The following is a 19,904-nucleotide window of genomic DNA, read 5'->3' as shown; positions in this document are numbered from 1 at the left end:
ACTGAATGAAAAGTTAATCAATCAATTAATCAAACAATTATATCATAATAAATTTTATTCTGGTGAACTAATGCTAAAAGGCCACTAGATGGAGTCAGATCAGTAATACAGGAGACTGCTGCCATGCTACGTCATGTAAAAACTCAAATAACAAAATATAACGAACAATAAAATGCATGTTAACAAGGAGAAATGCAAAATCACCCTGGGTTTGTTTAATGTATAATAGTTGATTAGTTTATCAACAAGAGATGATTAATAAAGAATCAGAATATAGACTCAGTTTTGCTGTGCAAAAGACATGAAGGACTTTCTCACTTCTAAGTGGTGAAGGCCATACTGCTAACTTTGAACTTCCTGTTTTAACTGTGAGGGTGTGAATGTGATCTATAGAGTGTGTTCATTATGATGAGACACGGTGCAGCAGTTGGTCAGTGTGTGTTTAGCTCTAATTCTCTCTTTGGATTAATGTGTTGGTTTGGGTCCTCAGTAAGAATGCAGGTGTGTTTTCTTCTCCTCCTTATACAGCTTCATGTCACTGAAGGTGAGTCTGCTGATCTCTCTCTCTCTCTCTCTCTCTCTCTCTCTCTCTCTCTCTTTCTCTCTCTCTCTCCTGTTTAATTTAATATTTTCAGGAAATACTGTATGTAAAAATTTATCTTTTAAAGCAAAAAGTCATGCAATAATCTTATGATATGAAAATATTAAATTCACACTGAACAAGTGCTGCTAAACTGAATGTAAATTGAAATGTAAACATTAGAAAATGTTCATTATGGGAATATTAACATATCTGCTTGACACTTATTAAGTAAGAACTTTCTGCCAGGACTTTATTAGTTGCTGTCTATGACCTGGGTTCATGTAGAATGCTGAGTCATCTTGATGATATCTGATACCATCATGATAACTGTTCTGCTTGTTCCTTCCTCATTCCCCTAAACCTTCCTCTCGCTCTCTCATTGGCTGTTACTCATCGTGGTTCTTACAGCGTTGTATATGTGGTTACATCACAAGATTTTTTACCAATCATTTCAAAGATTCTTTAAACACTGTGTGTGTAAACTCTTCACAGAATGTGTAGGTGACGTCATTAAACTGCTGACCCATGTGGTGTGTTCACACTGTCACTTCCTGCAGCAGCAGTTGGTCTCTTTTGTGGTGTGTCACTAAAATAGAAGTGGGTTTCTCTGTTCAGAGTAAAATACATGCAGAGTTTCAGTGCCTCAGAGTAACATGTGCATGTGAGCATTGTGTAGTTTGTGTTCTGTGGATTAACACTTGACCATGTGTGTGACAAATGATGAGAGATCTTTACATGCAAACTGACACTCAGTAATCTCTTTATTTTGATAAATTTAAGAAAGGTTAGCTTTTTTCTGCTTTAATTTTCTGTGTCACAAGCCTCTGAACATTTTTGCCTAAACATTTTTCTGTGTGCTGTGAGGTTGCCATAATATTGCAAAATATTTTGACTGTTGTTGTGTATGGTAAGATGTGTTGCTCTGTTGGAAGCATTTAAAATAGCTTTTAATAAATAAATAGCACTTCTTTCTTTTGCTAGCCTATTGTGGCTATTAGAGTTACAGTTTTCAATACTTGTGATTAGTGAACACAAGTAACTTGTGGACATTGGTGAGTTGTGGAGTTACAGGATGTCTGTAGTTCACAGCAAACCTGAGACATTCACATGGGAGAAAAACACAAATAGAAATTACTGGGTACAGATATCTCCTGAGAGTGATCAGTACAAAGAGAGATTTCAGCTGGTTAATGATCACTCTTCAGGAAATCTCTCTCTTCTCATATCACACCTGACTGTAGAGGATGGAGGAGATTACAGGTGTAGTGTTAAAGGGGGTGAATACAGAGACATCAGACTCACTGTTAAAGGTAAATGAGTCATTTTTATTCACAATGCTACTTCAGTGATAATCTCATGACAGATGAATCTGATGTTGTAACAGCAATGCAATATGTTGATGTTTGTTCATTCTCCAGGTTGCACACTGAATCAACAGACAGTGGATGTGACTGGAAACGTGGGACAGTCTGTCCTTCTGCCCTGCTCCTGCTCTGAACTACAAGCCAAACCACATACTTTCAGATGGAGCTTTTTAAAAGGTTCTTATCCTGAAATCTTCCCAAAGGACCAGACAAATCGCTACACAGACAGAGTTCAGCTCTTTAATGATCATCCTCCAGGAAATCTCTCTCTACTCATATCACACCTGACTGTAGAGGATGAAGGATGGTACAGGTGTGAGATCAACAACAAAATTAAAACACGCATCTACCTCGCAGTAAAAGGTAAAATAAGCTTCTGTTCAGAAATGTTCAGTGTAAATGGCAAATTCAATTCCAGTTAAATTTTAATTATACTTAATATAATACTTAATATAATTATTAAACTGACACTCAATAATCTCATTTAATAAATCTAAGAATTTTTTTGTGCTGTTCTGCTGTTTTTGCCTGCATCACAAGCCTCTGAACATTTTTTGCCTGACTCACACACAGGGCTGTACCTAGGGCTGGGCGATCTGGCAAAATGTCTCATCATGATTTTTTTTCCCCATATTGGTCGATCTCGTAACAGCGCTTGTTATATTTTTCACCCGTTTTGAATTTTTATCATAAGGTGTGATGGCAGCAAACGACGACACTATTGACTGCTGGTGTTGTGAAGCACTGCTAGTGCTAGCAAAGCTAATGTTAGCACTCACACTGTTAGACGGAAACAAGGAGGTAGCGTTAGCTGCGGTAGAGACAGCACGGTTTTTCATGCTCTCTTTGTGTTTATAAGGGTGGTATATTTTGAGGTGATTAAACAGGTTGGTTGTATAACCTGTCTTTGTTAACACTGACCATTGGCATATTTTACAGACTGGTTTGATCTGATCCATGTCCGTTTTCAAATAACCAAACCATTTCCATACTACTGAAGTAGACTGGGAAGTTTTATCAACAATGCCACTGCCTTGAGAGGGTAAAATGAGTTCGCTCCCATGTTCATCATCACTTCGAATATCCCCAGCCTCACTCATCTTGTTCTCCTTTTAGTCCTTTTTAGTGAAGCGAACTGGCTGGCTAACGCTGCCTCCTCTCACGCTGTATCAACAAGTGGGCGGTAACTGTAAACACACGGCAGTGCTCAGCCTTCCCTGTTTCCGCTGCAGGGTCTGGCTGCTAGACCTGTCCATATCGAATAAAAAATGCCCTTAGCTTATCATCGAGACCAACCTGAATGTGAATCGCGATCCAACTTCAATCTTTTGCACAGCCCTAGCTGTAGCTGTGTGCTGTGTGCTTGCCATCATACTGCTAAATAATTTGACTGTAGTTGTGTAGGATGCAGTGTGTTGCTCTGTAAGAAGTGTTTAAAAGTCAAGTACAATTGTCTTTCTCTTTGACTGGTTAGTTGTGGATATTAGAAAGTAAGTACATTTTGCACATTAGTGAGTTGTGGAGTTACAGGATATCTGTAGTTCTGTAGAGTTGTTGTAGATGGTGATCTGCTCATTAACAGATCATTAACTGGTGTGTTCATACAGGCTGCACACTGAAAGGAAATAGAGAGACAGAAGAGATCACTGCATACACAGGAGGCTCAGTACTGCTGCCCTGCTCCTGCACTGACCTCCACATCAAACCTAAGACATTCACATGGGAGAAAAATGACACAGCAAAGAAAAATGATTGGGTACAGATATCTCCTGAGAGTGATCAGTACAAAGAGAGATATCAGCTGGTTCATGATCATCCTCCAGGAAATCTCTCTCTGCTCATATCACACCTGACTGTAGAGGATGGAGGATGGTACAGGTGTGAGATCAGTGAAATGAAAACATACATCTACCTCACAGTGAAAGGTAAAACACCCCTCTGTAGACTGTATAAGGAAATTATATGTTTAACTATTATGTGAAGAACTACTTCATAAAAGGATGTAGTGTACATTTATCAAATCTTAAGAATATGATAAGAAGTGTATTATAGCATAAGAAACAAAATGTAAAATTCAGATATGAAGCGTTTCTGTTCTATGTTCTGCCAATTGACTGTGTTTGTGTTTATGATTATGGATTATCTGAGTTTGTGTTCTGATCCGAATTCCGATTGTCTTTTGGTGATGTCTCTTTAGAACCTCTTCCCTACATCCCCATTGCCCTGGTGACTGTGATCTTTCTGCACATTATCGTGGCTGTGGTTTATTGCATCACCAGAAAGAAAGGTACAAATACTTTCAAGCGTTGTGGGAAATTTATCATCCACTTTGCTACAATTGTAGCTGCATGAACTGAGCTTTTCTGGGTTATTTTACTCTCCAGGTCCTGGTACAGTTCATTACAGCAGAGGTGATGGAGATGGAAGAGTGAGTCTGCAGTAGAGAAGATTTCTGATGATTTCTGTGATCCATCAATAAATTAATCAAGAGTATTGTTCAGAATTAGTCTTGCATAAATAGTTCTATAAATACTGTAGCTTTATTTCTTATTTATGGTTTGTTCTCTCCAGGCCGTACAGACTTTGAGCTTTCCCTTTGATGCTTAATAGTATTTTAGGTAAATCATACTATATGTGTGGTTAGATTTTAACGTTGTGACACCACTATATTATGTCTAAGATGGCAAAAAAATTATTTTATAAATGTGAAATAGGGTAAAATATTGTGGAAAAGTGTGTTTGTAATTTAATTGGTTTTGGACCCTAATTGATGTTCGGTGTCTTTTGTAATTTGGTAAATTTAGTTGAATTAGTCTTTCAATTATTCTTTCTTTCAACTGAAATAAAAAGGTGGAGCCACCAGGAAGACATGTGAGGAATTATCTGTGTTTGGAGGATGGTTGGTTCTAATCTTTTCTTTTGGAGTGGATTTTTAATCCAGTTCCAGAAGACAATTGGGGATCTGTGAGAGATTATACTAACCACCTTTCGTCAAAGTGTATTTTGACAGTTCTAGGTGAAAGTTCATCCAATCAGAACGCATTGTGACAGGAAGTCCCGCCCCCCTGTCATCCAATCAGACCGCATTGTGACAGGAAGTCCCGCCCCCCCGTGACCAATGAGATTCTTCTATTTTCCGGATATCCCACCCCACTTCCCCCTCCCAATTTTTTGAATATCCGTTCATGCGCGCCAGGGTTCCGTTCATGCGCTTCAGGGTGTGTGCAAAAGTTTTCGGACAGTATGCGAAGACGGCCGCGGGAATGCGAGGCCGAAAGTATTCGGACAGTGTGCGAGGCCGGCCGCAGGAATGCGAGGCGAAAAGTTTCTAGACAGTGCACGAGGGTGCGTTTCATGCGGCCGTGTCTTGAACTTATGGTGTGATTTTAAACATTTTTATTAATAACCTTTATTTTTTTATTCGTGAAACGTAAACGGTTATATGCAAAAAGAGGATTAATGGCGTATCACGGGAGTTCTATTATCAATGAGACCCTTATATCAATTTTTCAAGATTCTGGCAAAGAGGGTCCGTGGAAAAGCAACGCGTGTCTTCGTCTTACTCAGACACCGCCGTCGGATCCGTTGTGCGAGGAATGGCCTTTGGATTCCGGGGGCCGGTGGGGTTATGTGTTTAGATACGAAATAGGGGAATTGCAGCTTTATCAGTTGAAGTGTGGAGAGACACACTTTATTGTGACGGTCCCGAGGCGTCCGGCTTCGTTATCCTCTAACGACTGGGGTGTGTTAAAGAAGGTCTTCCTTGAGAATTTTAGTGATAGGAAGTCCCACCCCCTTTGGACCGCCCCGTGCAAATGTCAGGCCGAAAGTTTTCGGACGGTGCCTTGAACTTATGGTGTGATTTTAAATCTTTTATTAATAACCTTTATTTTTTATTTGTAAAACGTAAACGGTTATATGCAAAATAAAAAATATTTTTAAATCATGCATCACATTTTATTATATCCTCATACTCTCTTTTGCGACCTGAAAATTATATTTTAATTCAAGTACCAGGATTCATTCTGATTCTCACAGCCACAGACCGCGTGTTGGTGTCGGATGGTACTCTTCTACCTTCTGAAACGATGATATGTAGCGACAGATGTATGTGGTCGAGAACTTGTGGCAGGTGTCTTGGGGGGAAAAATGCTCAAGAACTTTTGGGTATATAAGAAAGGAAACGCTCCGACATTTTCCAGGAAGAAATCCAGGGGGTCAACATGATGGTTCATGGTAAGAAAAAAACTTGTTGAAATTATAAGGCATTTCTTTTCTCTTAAAAAACATTGTTTCAATAAACACTTTATGTATTCTCAGCTATAAAAGTTCAAGCTGACGTTCACAGGGTACCCGACTTTCAGGGTAAGCTTTTTCTATTCATTTCTCTTTAATTTGAACTCTTCTGTGCTTTTTTAAATATGTTTTTATCTTTAATAAAGTTACCGCGGAAGAACTAGAGGGTATTAGCCTCAGTCAGACTGAACCAGGTACCGTATCTCTCTCTCTGTGTATTTTGCCATCTGTTATATATAGCTCTGGTAAAAAACTTTTTTTCCTACGCGCACCAGATTGTAAGTCCTAAATTCATAAATCCTGATGAGTTTTCCAGGGAGCCGGGGAACGTCAGCCTTGTGGAGGATCTGGATTTAATTCTAACAGGGGCTTCACCCGTGAGGACTTTGCCAGCGATCTCACGAGATCGACGTGTTCAGCATGCTCCTCCGAGAAGCGGAGAAGCCACGATCGAAATATTACCGACTCCGAAACCGCGAGTCACGAGCGTGACGCCCATCTTAAAAGCCTGCGATGCGCCCCGGCGAGCGAAGGGGCTGAAATTCGTCAGTAAGAGCCCATCGATAGTGAAAAGGTTGTTTACAGGTATGTCTTTTTTTATCTTGGATATTTATTTTTCATAAATATATATGTATGTATAGGGGTCGTTAATCGTTCTTCTAACCCCATACAGACCCGGCCAAATCACCCATGTGTTCGACCAGGGAAGCGGGGCGTGGGATTAACGGTGTGTTTTATGCATGTGTGTGAAAATACAAGTCTTCTTTTTTTAAAAAAAACAGTGTGTGAATACGTTTTTGTGATACGAGCCTTATTTTTAAAAACAATCAGAGACTGAATCGGAGAACACCCCCAAACTGAATCAGGAAGTGGAGCGACGACGGAGAGAACGTGGACGTCCCGTTAGAGCTCTGTTTAAGCGCAGGTTTCCTCAGCAACGGTTTAACGGTATGTTGTTTATATATATATTTAGATTACATTTCTTCTTTATACACCTATACGTATAAGATTTTGATAGGGATTTTTTTTCAGGCGACGTCTCTAACAGGGAAGTGAGCCCCTAACGGTTCCGACGGCTGAGAATTCCGCAGCCTCTCTGCCAGCATTGTGATGGAGGATTATTGCGTCTCGCCGAAATAACGAGCGATTTGATTAGCGATCTTATTCGTGACTACAGTGCCACGTTTTCTAACGCGTGTGAAAAGGTTTTGAGTGAAATGTTTTGAGTGAAATGTTTTGAATGTATGTTCACCTCGGTATATATTTTTGACATTGTGATTGCAAGGTTATAGATAGGGGGTAATTATATAATAAAATTGTGCATGAAAAAATAAAAAACCATTTAACCCCTGAGTTGTGACATTTTATTTAGCCCCTCGTTCAAAGTAAAAAGCATACAAAAAAACATAAAACATATAAAATAAATACATATATCATTAAAAAATAAAAAAATGGATGAGACATTAGAGAGGGTCCTTGCCGAATTAAGGTTAAGCGTGGAAGGGCTAAGGCTTATCCCGCCCTCCTTTCGCATAGATGCACGGCAGGAGGTATACAATAATACTGTCGTGTTTCGGCAAGATCCTCTACAGGCGATAGAAAATGTCATCCTCAGTTTAAATAGATCCGATAATTCGTTTATGGAAATCGAGGCCGCCATTCGTTCTATAAACACGGAAGCGGGGGAGAGAGAGGAAGAAGAAGCCCCTTCCGAAACACAACAGTATTATTGTATACCTCCTGCGTATACTGCGTAATTCTCTCCCATGGAATTGAGAGAAGGAGAGGGTGGGGAAGAGGCTTAAAGAGAGATGTGGGTGGGAGGAGGAGGGTCTGGAGAGGACGAAAGAGAGATGCATGCGGGAGGAGGGGTTGGAGAGGGTGGGGAAGAGGATAAAAGAGAGGTGCAGGTGGGAGGAGGAGGATGCGGTATGGGTGAAGACGAGGAGCGACGTAGAATCGATGAAAGAGAAATCAATGTCACGACTCACGAGAATTTTAACGCCGTAAAAATGAGACACGTTATCGATCCCGCCGACGGGAGACGTGCCGGATATCGCTACGTTTTATCAAAACGTGATCAGCCTCATTTGAGAATCAGTCGAGGATGTGAGAACCATAGTAGAACGGGGGGATGTGGTGCAGATGAGCGTAGAGGGGGAAAATGTAACAGTTCACACATCGGTAGTCGCATTTCGAAACAGATTTCCCCGACCGCTCCCGAACTTTGTTTTTATTTTTACAGGATAACCATTATTAAGGGATAAAAAGCCTCAAAGCGTTTATAGGCACGCGTTTCGTCTGTAATTATTGTTACAAGGGTTTTGATTGTTCCTACATGCATTATTGTCGAGGTTATTGTCATATATGCAACGGCGGGGAGTGCCCCAGGCAAGAGCACGATCCTGTAGAATGCACCAACTGTCTTAGAAAGTGTCATTCCCTGGCGTGTTATACCCGTCACAAAGAAGGTAAGAGGAACGTTGTAACGGGGAGGACAGTCAGTCTCTGCGAGCTCGTTAAAAAATGCGCCAGATGCGGCAGGTGTTACAACGTGGGATCAGACGCTCGTGTAGGAAACGGTCATCGTTGCGCTAAGGCGAAATGTAAAATCTGCGGGGAGAGGTTATCGAGGGAGTCGGGAATCGATCACAGGTGTTACATCCGTCCTCTCCCCATGAGCGCCGACCGTCCCGATTTGATTTTTTATGACTTTGAAACGTTCGCCGATGAGAAAGGCGTGCACGTTCCTTTTCTGGTGTATGCAAAAACGTTGAAAGGTGAAGAGAGGTGGTTTTACGGTCGGGACTGCGTTAAACATTTTCTTATGCATTTCAGAAACAAACGCTACAGACGTAACTTTTTTATCGCTCACAATGCCAAAGGGTTCGACGCCTATCTGGTTTTGAGCGGTATGCTGAAAGAGGGGTTATCGCCTTGGTGTATTCTCATGACGGGGAGTAAAGTCCTCAGTTTTGAGGACCCTCATTATGAGCTGAAATTTATAGACTCTCTGTCTTTCCTACCCATGCGTCTTAGCGATTTCCCAAAAGCCCTAGGTTTTGCCGATCAGAGCAAGGGGTATTTTCCTCATAAATTCAGCTCGGCGGAGCGTCTCGAGTACGTAGGACCCTTCCCTCCCCCCTCCGATTATGCTGTAGAGTGCATGTCGGAGTGCGAATGTCAGGATTTTCATGAATGGTACACCGAGGCCACGCACAGCGTTTTTAACTTTAGGAAGGAAGCTCTGCGTTATTGTAAAAACGATGTGATCATACTCTCCCAGGGCTGTGTCAAATTCAGAGAGAGAAATGCAGGTGGACCCGTTTGGTTCGATCACAGGGAAAAATATGCGCGGGAATATCACGGGTGCTTTTACCACGGCTGCTCGTTGTGTTTCAATCCGGCAGAGACATGCCTGTTGAGAGGCGTCAGTTTCGGCGAATTGTGGACGAGCAGCGAGGAGAGAATGAGGACGCTAGAGTCCGAACATGACGTCCGCGTGACGGTGATGAGAGAACACGAGTGGATCGAGATGAAAAAATCTTGCGGGCACGTCAAAGAGTTTCTCCGTTCGTTTAATCCTCCGGAGCCTCTGACCCCTCGTGGCGCTCTTTATGGAGGACGAACGAGCGCTCTTAAGCTGAGACACATGGCGGGGCCCAGGGAAAAGGTGTTGTACGTAGACGTAACCTCTCTGTATCCTTACATTAACAGCATATGCACTTACCCTTTAGATCATCCTATGATCATATACAAAGATTTTGGAGACTCTAGAAACTACTTCGGTCTTATCAGAGCCACAGTCTACCTGCCTCGTGGTCTCTTTTTCCCCGTTTTACTGTACAAAAGCAAGAACGGTAAATTAATATTTCCTCTATGTCGCACGTGTGCAGAATCCTGCATGCAGAATGACCCTTGCTCGCACGACGATCATGCCAGCGACTCTGTGTTCACCGGGTACGTACATGCGTTTTTAAAAGGAAAGCAGGAAGCTTCTGGTTATCCGCCCGACGCTGTGGATCGGGACAGCAGAGAGAGGTACATCAGAGAGTATAGACCCCGAAAAGATAGAAGCGAATCCCGCCAAGAGACAGGTGGCTAAACTCTGTCTCAATAGCCTTTGGGGAAAGTTTGCTCAGAGAGACAATCTGCTCCGCACCAAGATTGTCTCGGAACCTGAAACGTTTTTCAACTATCTGTTTTCCGGTAAATATGTGGTCGAGTATTTTGATATTCTGGATGATCGGAGAGTGTTGATCAGGTTGAGATACGGCGAGCGTTGCGTTCAGCCTCCGGGTAAAATGAGTAACATCTTCATAGTGGCGTTCACAATGGCGTACGCGCGTCTCAAGATGTACGACTACCTGGAAAGGTTGAGGGAGAGCGTTCTGTACACCGACACGGACAGTTTGATTTATGTGGTGAAGGAGGGGGAGATGCCTTTAGAATTGGGAAATTACCTAGGCGAGCTGACCGACGTATTGGACGGGGACAGCATACAAGAGTTTGTGTCCGCGGGGCCCAAGACCTACACCTATCAGATGAAGGATAAAAAAAAGTGGTGATGCGCGTCAAAGGCATCACGCAGACCCTAGAATGCTGTGAGAGGGTCAGCTTTGACAGCGTCAGAGATCTGGTGGAGGATTACTTAAGGATCTCCGGGGAGGCGGGGGTTATCGAGATTCCTCAGCAGGGGATAACTCGTGATAAAATGGGTTTCTCGTTAAAAAACTCGTCATTTCAGAAAAAGCTTCAGGTTGTATACGACAAAAGATGACTCTTTCCAGACGGTACTACTCTACCGTTCGGATATTAACCGAATATAATTTATAGAGGAGCAAATAAATAAAATGTCACATCTCGATGTTATAGAAGAAACAGATTTCGAACACAGATTCGTCTGTCCTTTCTCTTGTATGATAGCGGGCCCTAGCGGGTGTGGGAAAACCTATTTTGTGAAAAGTGTATTGGAAAATTGTGAGAGTGTCATGAACGTAGTCCCCGAAAACATTGCGTGGGTCTACACTTCTTACCAGCCTATGTACGATGAATTGCAAAAGATGAATAAAAAGATTAAATTTGTCAAAGGGCTTCCTGATTCTTTCGAAGATGAAAGCCTGTTTCCTCACAACTTAAACCATTTGATCATTCTGGACGACGTCATCTTTCAAGCGTCCGAGCATCCTGAAGTGGTTAAAATTTTCACTCAGTACAGACATCACAGAAACATGAGCGTCATGATGCTGACTCAGAACGTGTTTCAGTGAGGTAAGCACAACCGTACCATCAGCCTGAACTGTAATTATCTGGTAATGTTTAAAAACCCTCGGGATAAACTACAGGCGAGCATATTAGCCCATCAGATCTTTCCCTCACAAAATGGTTATTTCCTGGAAAGCCTCGAAGATGCTACGAGAGATCCTCACGGCTATTTAATCGTCGACCTCACCCCGATGTGTCCAGATCGCTACAGGCTGAGTACCGGGCTGCTTCCTCATCAGAAATCAACAGTGTACGTCCCAAAAACCTAAGGCATCTCATGTCATCTCGTATAAAAAGGAAGGCTCCCTTGCTCACCGCTCTGTACCACGCCGGCCCCGGGAAACGTAAAGACATTCTTGAACACTGCTCTCACGACTTTATCAGAACGTTGTACGAGATCTCTTTAAACCTTCTCAAGGGTAACATCCCCTTAACCCCTTCGCAATATAAAAAACTCAAAAAGTGGAGAAAAATTATCAGGCTGTTGGCGGATGAAAAAAACCTGTTTAAAGAGCAAACGCAGGGTTCTGAAGAAACAGACGGGCGGGTTTCTTTTACCTTTGCTCTCGACCGTCATACCTCTGATCGGGAATCTTATCAGAGGACTTTCTAGTAGACAGTTAAAAAAAAAAAAAAAAAGACTGAAGAAAGCTCAGAAAATGTTTCTCATCTCTCCCCGTCAATTAAACAGTATGACACGACCTACGGTCAGAGAAATGGCCGAAGACGATTTGGACGGAAAAATGAGGGAGGTATTAAACGAACAAGGGTTGAGTTCTTATGAAAAAATAAAAAAATACGACGCTTTGCTGTGGAGATATTTGACGTTGCTGAAGCAGGATCAATGAGACGAGCGTAGGATTACTCTGATGTTACGGGGGAGAAACGTGGATGGAGAGGAGGAGGAGGAGGAGGAGGAGGGGGACCCCCCGTTGGTCGCACAAAGCGCGCGCGTGACCAATAGGGCAGATTTCAACCGTACGGGGGATGAGGTTTTGAAAAGCCTGCCTCCTTGGGATAGCAAGAACGCCGGATACATCGTCGAGAAATTAAAGAAGAGCGGCAGGGGTTGGAATTCGAAGGGGGAATTTGTTTATAAAGGTGAGACGGCAAAAGGGTCTCATATGATCGATTTATTCAAACATCTTTCTCTCTCCTATAAGAAAAAAAATCACCCCCTCCCACCGGTTGGTCGCAATTTTTGAATACTCTATCGGAACTGAACGTCCCTTTATCTTCGGTGAATAACCCGCATGCTCGCGGTCAATACCTTGGATCACGCCCTCGGAGCCTCGCACTTCTAAGAAGCTCAGGAGCAGAAAACGAATCATTCTGTCCCCTCAGTGGATCGAGTATTCACAATAATAATAGACAGAGACAATTATTTCAACAATAAAGAGGTTTATTAGACGAATCATTATGCGTACAGTCTGTCATTTTCACGTTTTCATAAGTCGATAAAGAACAACAACGCTGCCCCCCTCTTTTATTTTTAACCCCACATTTTTTCACAAAATCACGCACCATAATATCGTTTTTTACAACATCCTCGTCGTACAGAGACAATACTTGTTAGAAAGATAAGCCTCTGACTCGGTGGTAAAGATAATAGACGTATTGCTGACCGCATACAGTCGACAGTCGATGTTGCAATTGTCCTGTGTGATACTTGATGTTTTCGGAGCGTTTTTCCAAAAACTCCAGGATGGTCGAGGGGAAGTACCAGAATTCAGGAGATGATCAGTAAGAGTCGAAAAAGGTAGCTTCCCCATCTTTTTCCAGGGTTAAATCCAGCCAGTGTTCCCCGGGCATGTGAGAAGGATGCGTGTTGACCATGAAATACGTGGGACATGTGAAGGAAGCGCTCAGAGAGGGTAAGTGGTTGGAAGCCCACACGCCGCAAAACACTTTTCCTGGAAGACGACGTAAAAGACTCTCTAACTGAAGATTATCCATGATTTCTTAACGTTTCAGTAATAATCCACCAGCACTTGCCTTTTAGCGTCTATTTCTAGAATAGAATCGTAACAAGCATAGATGATAAGAGTGGTCATGTTTGGTAGAGGCACTCTGAATCTCATCTCCAGTCTCAAATTACCGTTCGATACGACTGACAACGCGTCGTTGTCGTCGGCGGGGTTGAGCAAACAGAGCGTAGCCGGCATTAAAATCCTTGCGGTTAATACACAGAGGTAAATCTTTAAGATGTCTCCCGGTAGACATGAACATGTTGTAAAACTCTCTGACGGATTGTCTGTTGTTAAATTGCGGCTTGAAAGCCTTGGATGGGATCTGTCGGCCGTCCTGACACAGAGCCAAGTATTCCACATTGTTATGTACAAAGTTAAAAGGGGACAGGTCTCTTCTCCCTGTGAAGGCTTCGTGATGCACCATACCTAAAACCATGTATTTAGGAGTGGTTCCGAGAAATAGATTCTCCTGGTTGCATATCCTAGAGTTTGCCAATACAGAGTATGTTTTCACGATGACGCGTGAGAGGGGGTAGAGAGCGTTGGCTTTCATCAGGCCCGCGGCATGCCCCAGCTGCATGGCGGGGGCTACGGTCATTTTTTTCACAAAAAGAGACGCTCCCAGCACGTTCAGTCTGATGATGATCTGAGGATGTCTGATCCGAAAGCCGTTGCATTTCTCTTTGGCGTACAATGTCAGAGTCCTGTTGAGTAAATGAAGCACAGCTGATTCCAGACATTTGAAAAACTCGATCCTCTGCAACCAGTGTGAGAGCGGGGCATCGAGGTCATCCGATTCGCAGGACGCATTCTTGTTGGAAGGACTGTTCTGAACCTCCATCCCTGCAGGACCCTCGTCGGCGTGCCCGGAGACGATGACGACCTCCTCATGCCCCGAGATGGTGGATTTCTCGGAGCAAGAGGGTGAAAGCTGTTGCAAGGACTGAGGGTTCGCGGGAGGGGTTGGTGGTAAAGGAACGGCGTAACTGTCCTCCGGAGATGAAGGAGGATCGAACATCTCTTCCTCTACATCTTCTGACACCTTCGGCATGAGCTGGGTAGGCCTGATTCTCTTAAGCACGCGCTCGCAGCCAGGGTCCATTTTACTCTTTCTATCTCTCTCTTTCACTCTTCTCCTCTCTCGTTCAAGTCTTCTTTTATACTAAGAAGACTTCCCCTTCCCCTTCCCCCCTTCCCCCCTTCTCCTCTCGTAATACGATCCGTGTTGCATGTGTTCATCAATGGTCCATTCTGTCAACGGCTAGGGCTTCGTTCCACTCACGACAGCTGTGAAAGAGTGAAGTAATTTTACACTCAGTCTCCATCAACTTCTCCCTCCATGTTACAAGTGGCACGTCCAACACCGTATGAAAAACACCGCAGTCCGAGCTGAAAAGATCCAGGACAAAGTACTCTCAGGGTTTTTCACATACCCCTTCTCTCTCCATGCAGTAACTAGCCCTGAAGAACCAGTGCGGGGTGCCTGAAGCTCTACTCAACCAGATAGCCATAAACTTGACTTTTCGTTCTGAAACCTCCGAGGTACCGGGAAAAGTCTCCGGGAGAGAGAACCTCCCGCTGCCTCTCCATTTTCCTTCATCCTCATCAAAATTCTCAAGGAAGACCTTCTTTAACACACCCCAGTCGTTAGAGGATAACGAAGCTGGATGCCTCGGGACTGTCTCTCCACACTTCAACTGATAAAGCTGCAATTCCCCTATTTCGTATCTAAACACATAACCCCATCAGCCCCCGGAATCCAAAGGCCATTCCTCGCACAACGGATCCGACGGTGGTGCCTGAGTACGACGAAGACACGCGTTGCTTTTCCACGGACCCTCTTTGCCAGAATCTTGAAAAATCGATATAAGGGTCTTGTTGATAGTAGAACTCCCATGATATGCCATTAATCCTCTTTTTGCATATAACCATTTACGTTTCACAAATAAAAAAATAAAGGTTATTAATAAAATGTTTAAAATCACACCATAAGTTCAAGACACGGCCGCATGAAACGCACCCTCGTGCACTGTCCGAAAACTTTTCACCTCACATTCCCACGGCTGGCCTCGCGCACTGTCCGAATACTTTCGGCCTCGCATTCCCGCAGCCGTCCTCGCGCACTGTCCGAAAACTTTTGCACACACCCTGAAGCGCACGAACGGAACCCTGGCGCGCATGAACGGATATTCAAAAAATTGGGAGGGGGAAGTGGGGCGGGATATCTGGAAAATAGAAGAATCTCATTGGTCACAGGGGGGGTGGGACTTCCTGTCACAACACGTTCTGATTGGATGACAGGGGGGTGGGACTGCCTGTCACAATGTGTTCTGATTGGATGAACTTTCACCTAGAACTGTCAAAATACACTTTGACGAAAGGTGGTTAGTATAATCTCTTCTGTGTTTAAGGTTGGCAGTGGGTATTTTTTCTTCTTCCTTTTTTTGCTGGACTGTTTTTCATTTTTGGGGCTCCAGGAGTAAGGACTTGCACAGAAGGACTATACATGCCACTCATGTATTGTTTAACCAAGGTTCTGTTATACTCAATCATGCATTGTGAGTTTACACAACTTTAAAGTAGCTAAGTATCTGCTGGTTTACTGAAGCTGTTTACCAGGTTTTGTTAAAGTGCTTCAAGTTTGTATCTGATGCTCACATGCTTTTGATGCCTGCTTCACTGTCACAATATTAACATCATTAAAAACTAGACACATTGTATAATTTCTTAAAAAAAATTGTAGTGTTCTTGTTCCTTTGGTAAACAAATTTTCTACCATTGATCAGATTCATCAGTGAAGTCCATGTTCTCCTGCACAGCTATATGCCTGGTCCATTTCCCAAAACCTTCCTCCACGTCCCTCAGTCATGGAGCTGCTCTCATCTCACCTGTTACCTGAAAGAACTTTTGCTCAGCATATTTTCCTCTAGCATTCTCAATTAAAGCTTTTCCACTTTTAAATGTTGAAGCTCAGTATTCCAGACCCTTCAGGCTCTATGGATTGATCTTGAGCTCATATTACTATCTTTATGAAGTTTCCCATGATCTTTTGTCTCTGTGTGGGTTTCCACTTCTCCTCACTGTCCAAAAACATGCTGCTAGATGGATTGGTGACTCTAAATAAAATTCAGATTCAAATTCAAATTTAATTTGTCACATACGAAATCATACATAGTAAGACATGTGGTGAAATGCTTTTTACGACTGTCTTACATGAAAGAGAAAAGAGTAAAAAAGAAAATGTGTAACAGAAAAATGTGTAAAAGAAAATGTGTAACAAATATAAAAGTGAAAAAAATATATAAAAAGTATAAAAGCAAAAACAAAAAATATATATGTATATATATATATATATATATATATATATATATATATATATATATATATATATAAATATGTATAGTACAATATAGTATATGTATAGTATATGTGAAAAATTAAACAATATAAATATATATGTGTAGACTCTATAATGTACAGAAGATACAGTATATGAATATATGTAGATAAAATGGTCTGCTAAAGTCAACATTGAAATGGTGTTGCAAAAGAGTATAGTATGTACAGTGTGCAAATGTAAGATAAATATATAAATATATTGTAGAAGTGTATATGAGGCAAAATATAATGTCCAGTTTAACAGGGAGTAAAGTGACAGTGCAGTGCACACACAAAGATGTAGAGAGAAGATGTACAGTGAGTGTTATTGTGTGTACAGAGTAGTGCAATATTAGCATGTGCAACAATCAGCTGAGGTAGAATGTTATGTTATGTTGTGTGGGGATAAGACCAGAGAGTCCAGATCCTAGGTGTACTGGTTGAGGGCCCGAATGGCCTGCGGGAAGAAGCTCCTCCTCATTCTCTCTGTGTTCGCCTTCAAGGAACGGAAACGTTTCCCTGACCTCAACAGAGAGAAGAGTCCATTGTTGGGATGGCTGAGGTCCTTCATAATCTTGCTGGCTTTGGTCCAGCACCGCTTGCTGTATATGGTGTCCAGGTCAGGAAGCTTGGTGCGGATGGTGCGCTCGGCTGATTGCACCACCCTCTGGAGAGCTTGCCTGTCCTGTTTGGTGCTGTTCCCAAACCAGGCAGTGATACTTCCCGTCAGGATGCTCTCAATGGTGCAGGTGTAGAATGTCTTTAGCACCTTTGAGGGCAGTTTAAAGTCCTTCAGGCAACTGAGATGATAAAGACGCTGCCGGGCCTTCTTCACCAGAGTGTTAACGTGACAGGACCATGTCAGGTCCTGCGTGATGTAGACACCTAGGTAACAGAAACTGTCCACTCTCTCCACTGGGGTCCCGTTGATGGTGAGGGGCTGGTAATTCCTCTCCTGCTTTGTGCTAAAGTCCACTATCAGCTCCTTAGTCTTGCTGACGTTCAGGAGGAGATTGTTGACCTGGCACCATGTCTCCAGGTATTTTATCTCCTCTAGGTAGGCCATCTTGTCGTTATTGGAGATCAGGCCCACCACCACAGTATCATCCGCAAACTTCACGATGTTGGTGGAGCTGGAAGTGGCCACACAGTCAAAGGTGTACAGAGAGTACAGCAGGGGGCTCAGAACAGAACCCTGGGGGGCACCAGTGCTGAGGGTGAGTGAGAGTGAGACATGGTTGCCCACCCGTACTGCCTGAGGTCTGTCTCGCAGGAAGTTGGAGATCCACCGACACAGGGATGGTCTAAGGCCCAGGATCTCCAGCTTAGTGGTGAGTATGGAGGGAATTATGGTGTTAAACGCTGAACTGTAGTCGACAAACAACATTTTGACATAATTCCCCCTTCTGCTGTCCAGATGGCTCAGGGCTGCATGATGGACGTGTGCGATGGCATCCTCTGTAGATCGGTTGGGACAGTACGCAAACTGTAGCGGGTCAGAGGTGTTGGGTAGGGAAGAAGTGGTGAAGTCTCTAATGAGTCTTTCGAAGCACTTCATCACCACTGAGGTCAGGGCCACTGGACGGTAGTCATTCAGGCAGGCGGGCTGGGGTTTCTTGGGGACAGGAACAATGGTGGACCATTTGAAGCACGTCGGGATTGTAGACTGTTCCAGGGAGAGGTTGAAAATCTCAGTGAACACAGGAGCAAGCTGGTCAGCACAGGCCTTCAGGACCTGACCCGTGATGCCATCTGGTCCTGCTGCCTTCCTGGTGTTCACTCTCCTGAATGCCTTTCTCACGTCGTGCTCCGAGATGATGAACACGCAGTCCTCTCCGGCATGCTCCTCGTGTGTGCTGCCTATAGTGCTGTTAGCACTGCTAACGCCGTTAACGCTCAGAGCTGCAGCCTCGAAGCGAGCATAAAAGGTGTTTAGCTCTTCTGCATTCACTGATCTGGAAGATGGTGTTTTGTAGTCTGTCATAGTCCTTAGTCCCTGCCACAGACTCCTAGAGCCACTCTGTTGAAATTGTGACTCTAGTTTCTGTCCATAGCGCTGCTTCGCCTCCTTCACCACTCTGCGCACGCTGTGGGATGCAGCTTTATACTCCTCCATGTTTCCACTGGTGAGCCCCGTGTTGTACGCAGTGGAGCAGGATCTCAGAGCATCATGGACAGATTTATCCACCCACGGCTTCTGATTGGGGAAAGTCTTGATGATAGTCTTGTGAACTGTGTCATCCGCTAGTTTCCCAATGAATCCCACAACTGCTTCCGTAAACATGTTGACGTCATCAGAGCTGTGCCGGAACATGTCCCAGTCTGCGTCCTCCAGAGCGTCCTGCAGAGCGTCCATCGATTGGTCCGTCCAGCGTAAGACCTCCCTCCGAGCCGGAACTTCCTGCTAGAGCCTTTGTTTATATTTTGGCATGAGGAAGATGGTGGCGTGGTCGGATTTCCCAAACGGTGGGCGAGATTGTGCCTTGTAGCCGTCTTTGACTGTAGTGTAGCAGTGGTCTAGTGTCCTTTCGCCCCTGGTGGGGCAGCTGATGTGCTGGTAAAAGTTTGGCGCTGTGTGTTTGAGGTTGGCACTATTAAAGTCCCCTGCCACAATAAGCACAGCATCCCGGTGTTGCGTCTGGTGCTGAGTGAGTGCTTCATGCAGCTCGCATAAAGCAGTGTCTGTGTCCGCCTGAGGCGGAATATAAACGGCACTGACTATGACCGATGTAAACTCCCGAGGAAGATAAAAAGGACAACATTTGATGGTCAATAGTTCCAGGTTGGGTGTGCAGGAGCGTGTGAGAGGAACAATGCTTGCACTGTCGCACCAGCTGCTGTTCACCATTAAACACACGCCGCCTCCTCTCAACTTCCCTGACTCCAGTGTTCTGTCCATGAAGTGGACCGAGAAGAACTCGGCCGGCTGGATGGCGTGGTCCAGCACCGCTGGGTTCAGCCATGTCTTGTTGAAGCAGAGGAGATTGCAGTCCCGAATGTCTCTCTGGAACTTTACCCTGGCCCTGAGGTCATCAAGCTTGTTCTCCA

General features: G+C 43.8%; 1 protein-coding gene across 1 annotated transcript; it reads left to right on the top strand.

The window, feature by feature from the left end:
- The first annotated feature begins 1,976 nt into the window (after window positions 1-1,976).
- On the top strand, window positions 1,977-8,038 carry LOC131353864 (cell adhesion molecule DSCAM-like). The gene is made up of 9 exons (XM_058390939.1): window positions 1,977-2,310; window positions 3,555-3,872; window positions 4,145-4,234; window positions 4,332-4,375; window positions 5,986-6,183; window positions 6,268-6,828; window positions 6,917-6,970; window positions 7,075-7,191; window positions 7,276-8,038. Exons 1-5 carry the CDS (start codon window positions 1,977-1,979, stop codon window positions 6,037-6,039), a joined length of 840 nt encoding a protein of 279 aa, XP_058246922.1. The 3' UTR covers window positions 6,040-6,183; window positions 6,268-6,828; window positions 6,917-6,970; window positions 7,075-7,191; window positions 7,276-8,038.
- Window positions 8,039-19,904: the final 11,866 nt, after the last annotated feature.

The sequence above is a fragment of the Hemibagrus wyckioides genome, linkage group LG06 (assembly GCF_019097595.1).
Source record: "Hemibagrus wyckioides isolate EC202008001 linkage group LG06, SWU_Hwy_1.0, whole genome shotgun sequence".
NCBI classification, from domain to species: domain Eukaryota; kingdom Metazoa; phylum Chordata; class Actinopteri; order Siluriformes; family Bagridae; genus Hemibagrus; species Hemibagrus wyckioides.
This window is presented reverse-complemented; position numbering and strand designations above follow the sequence as displayed.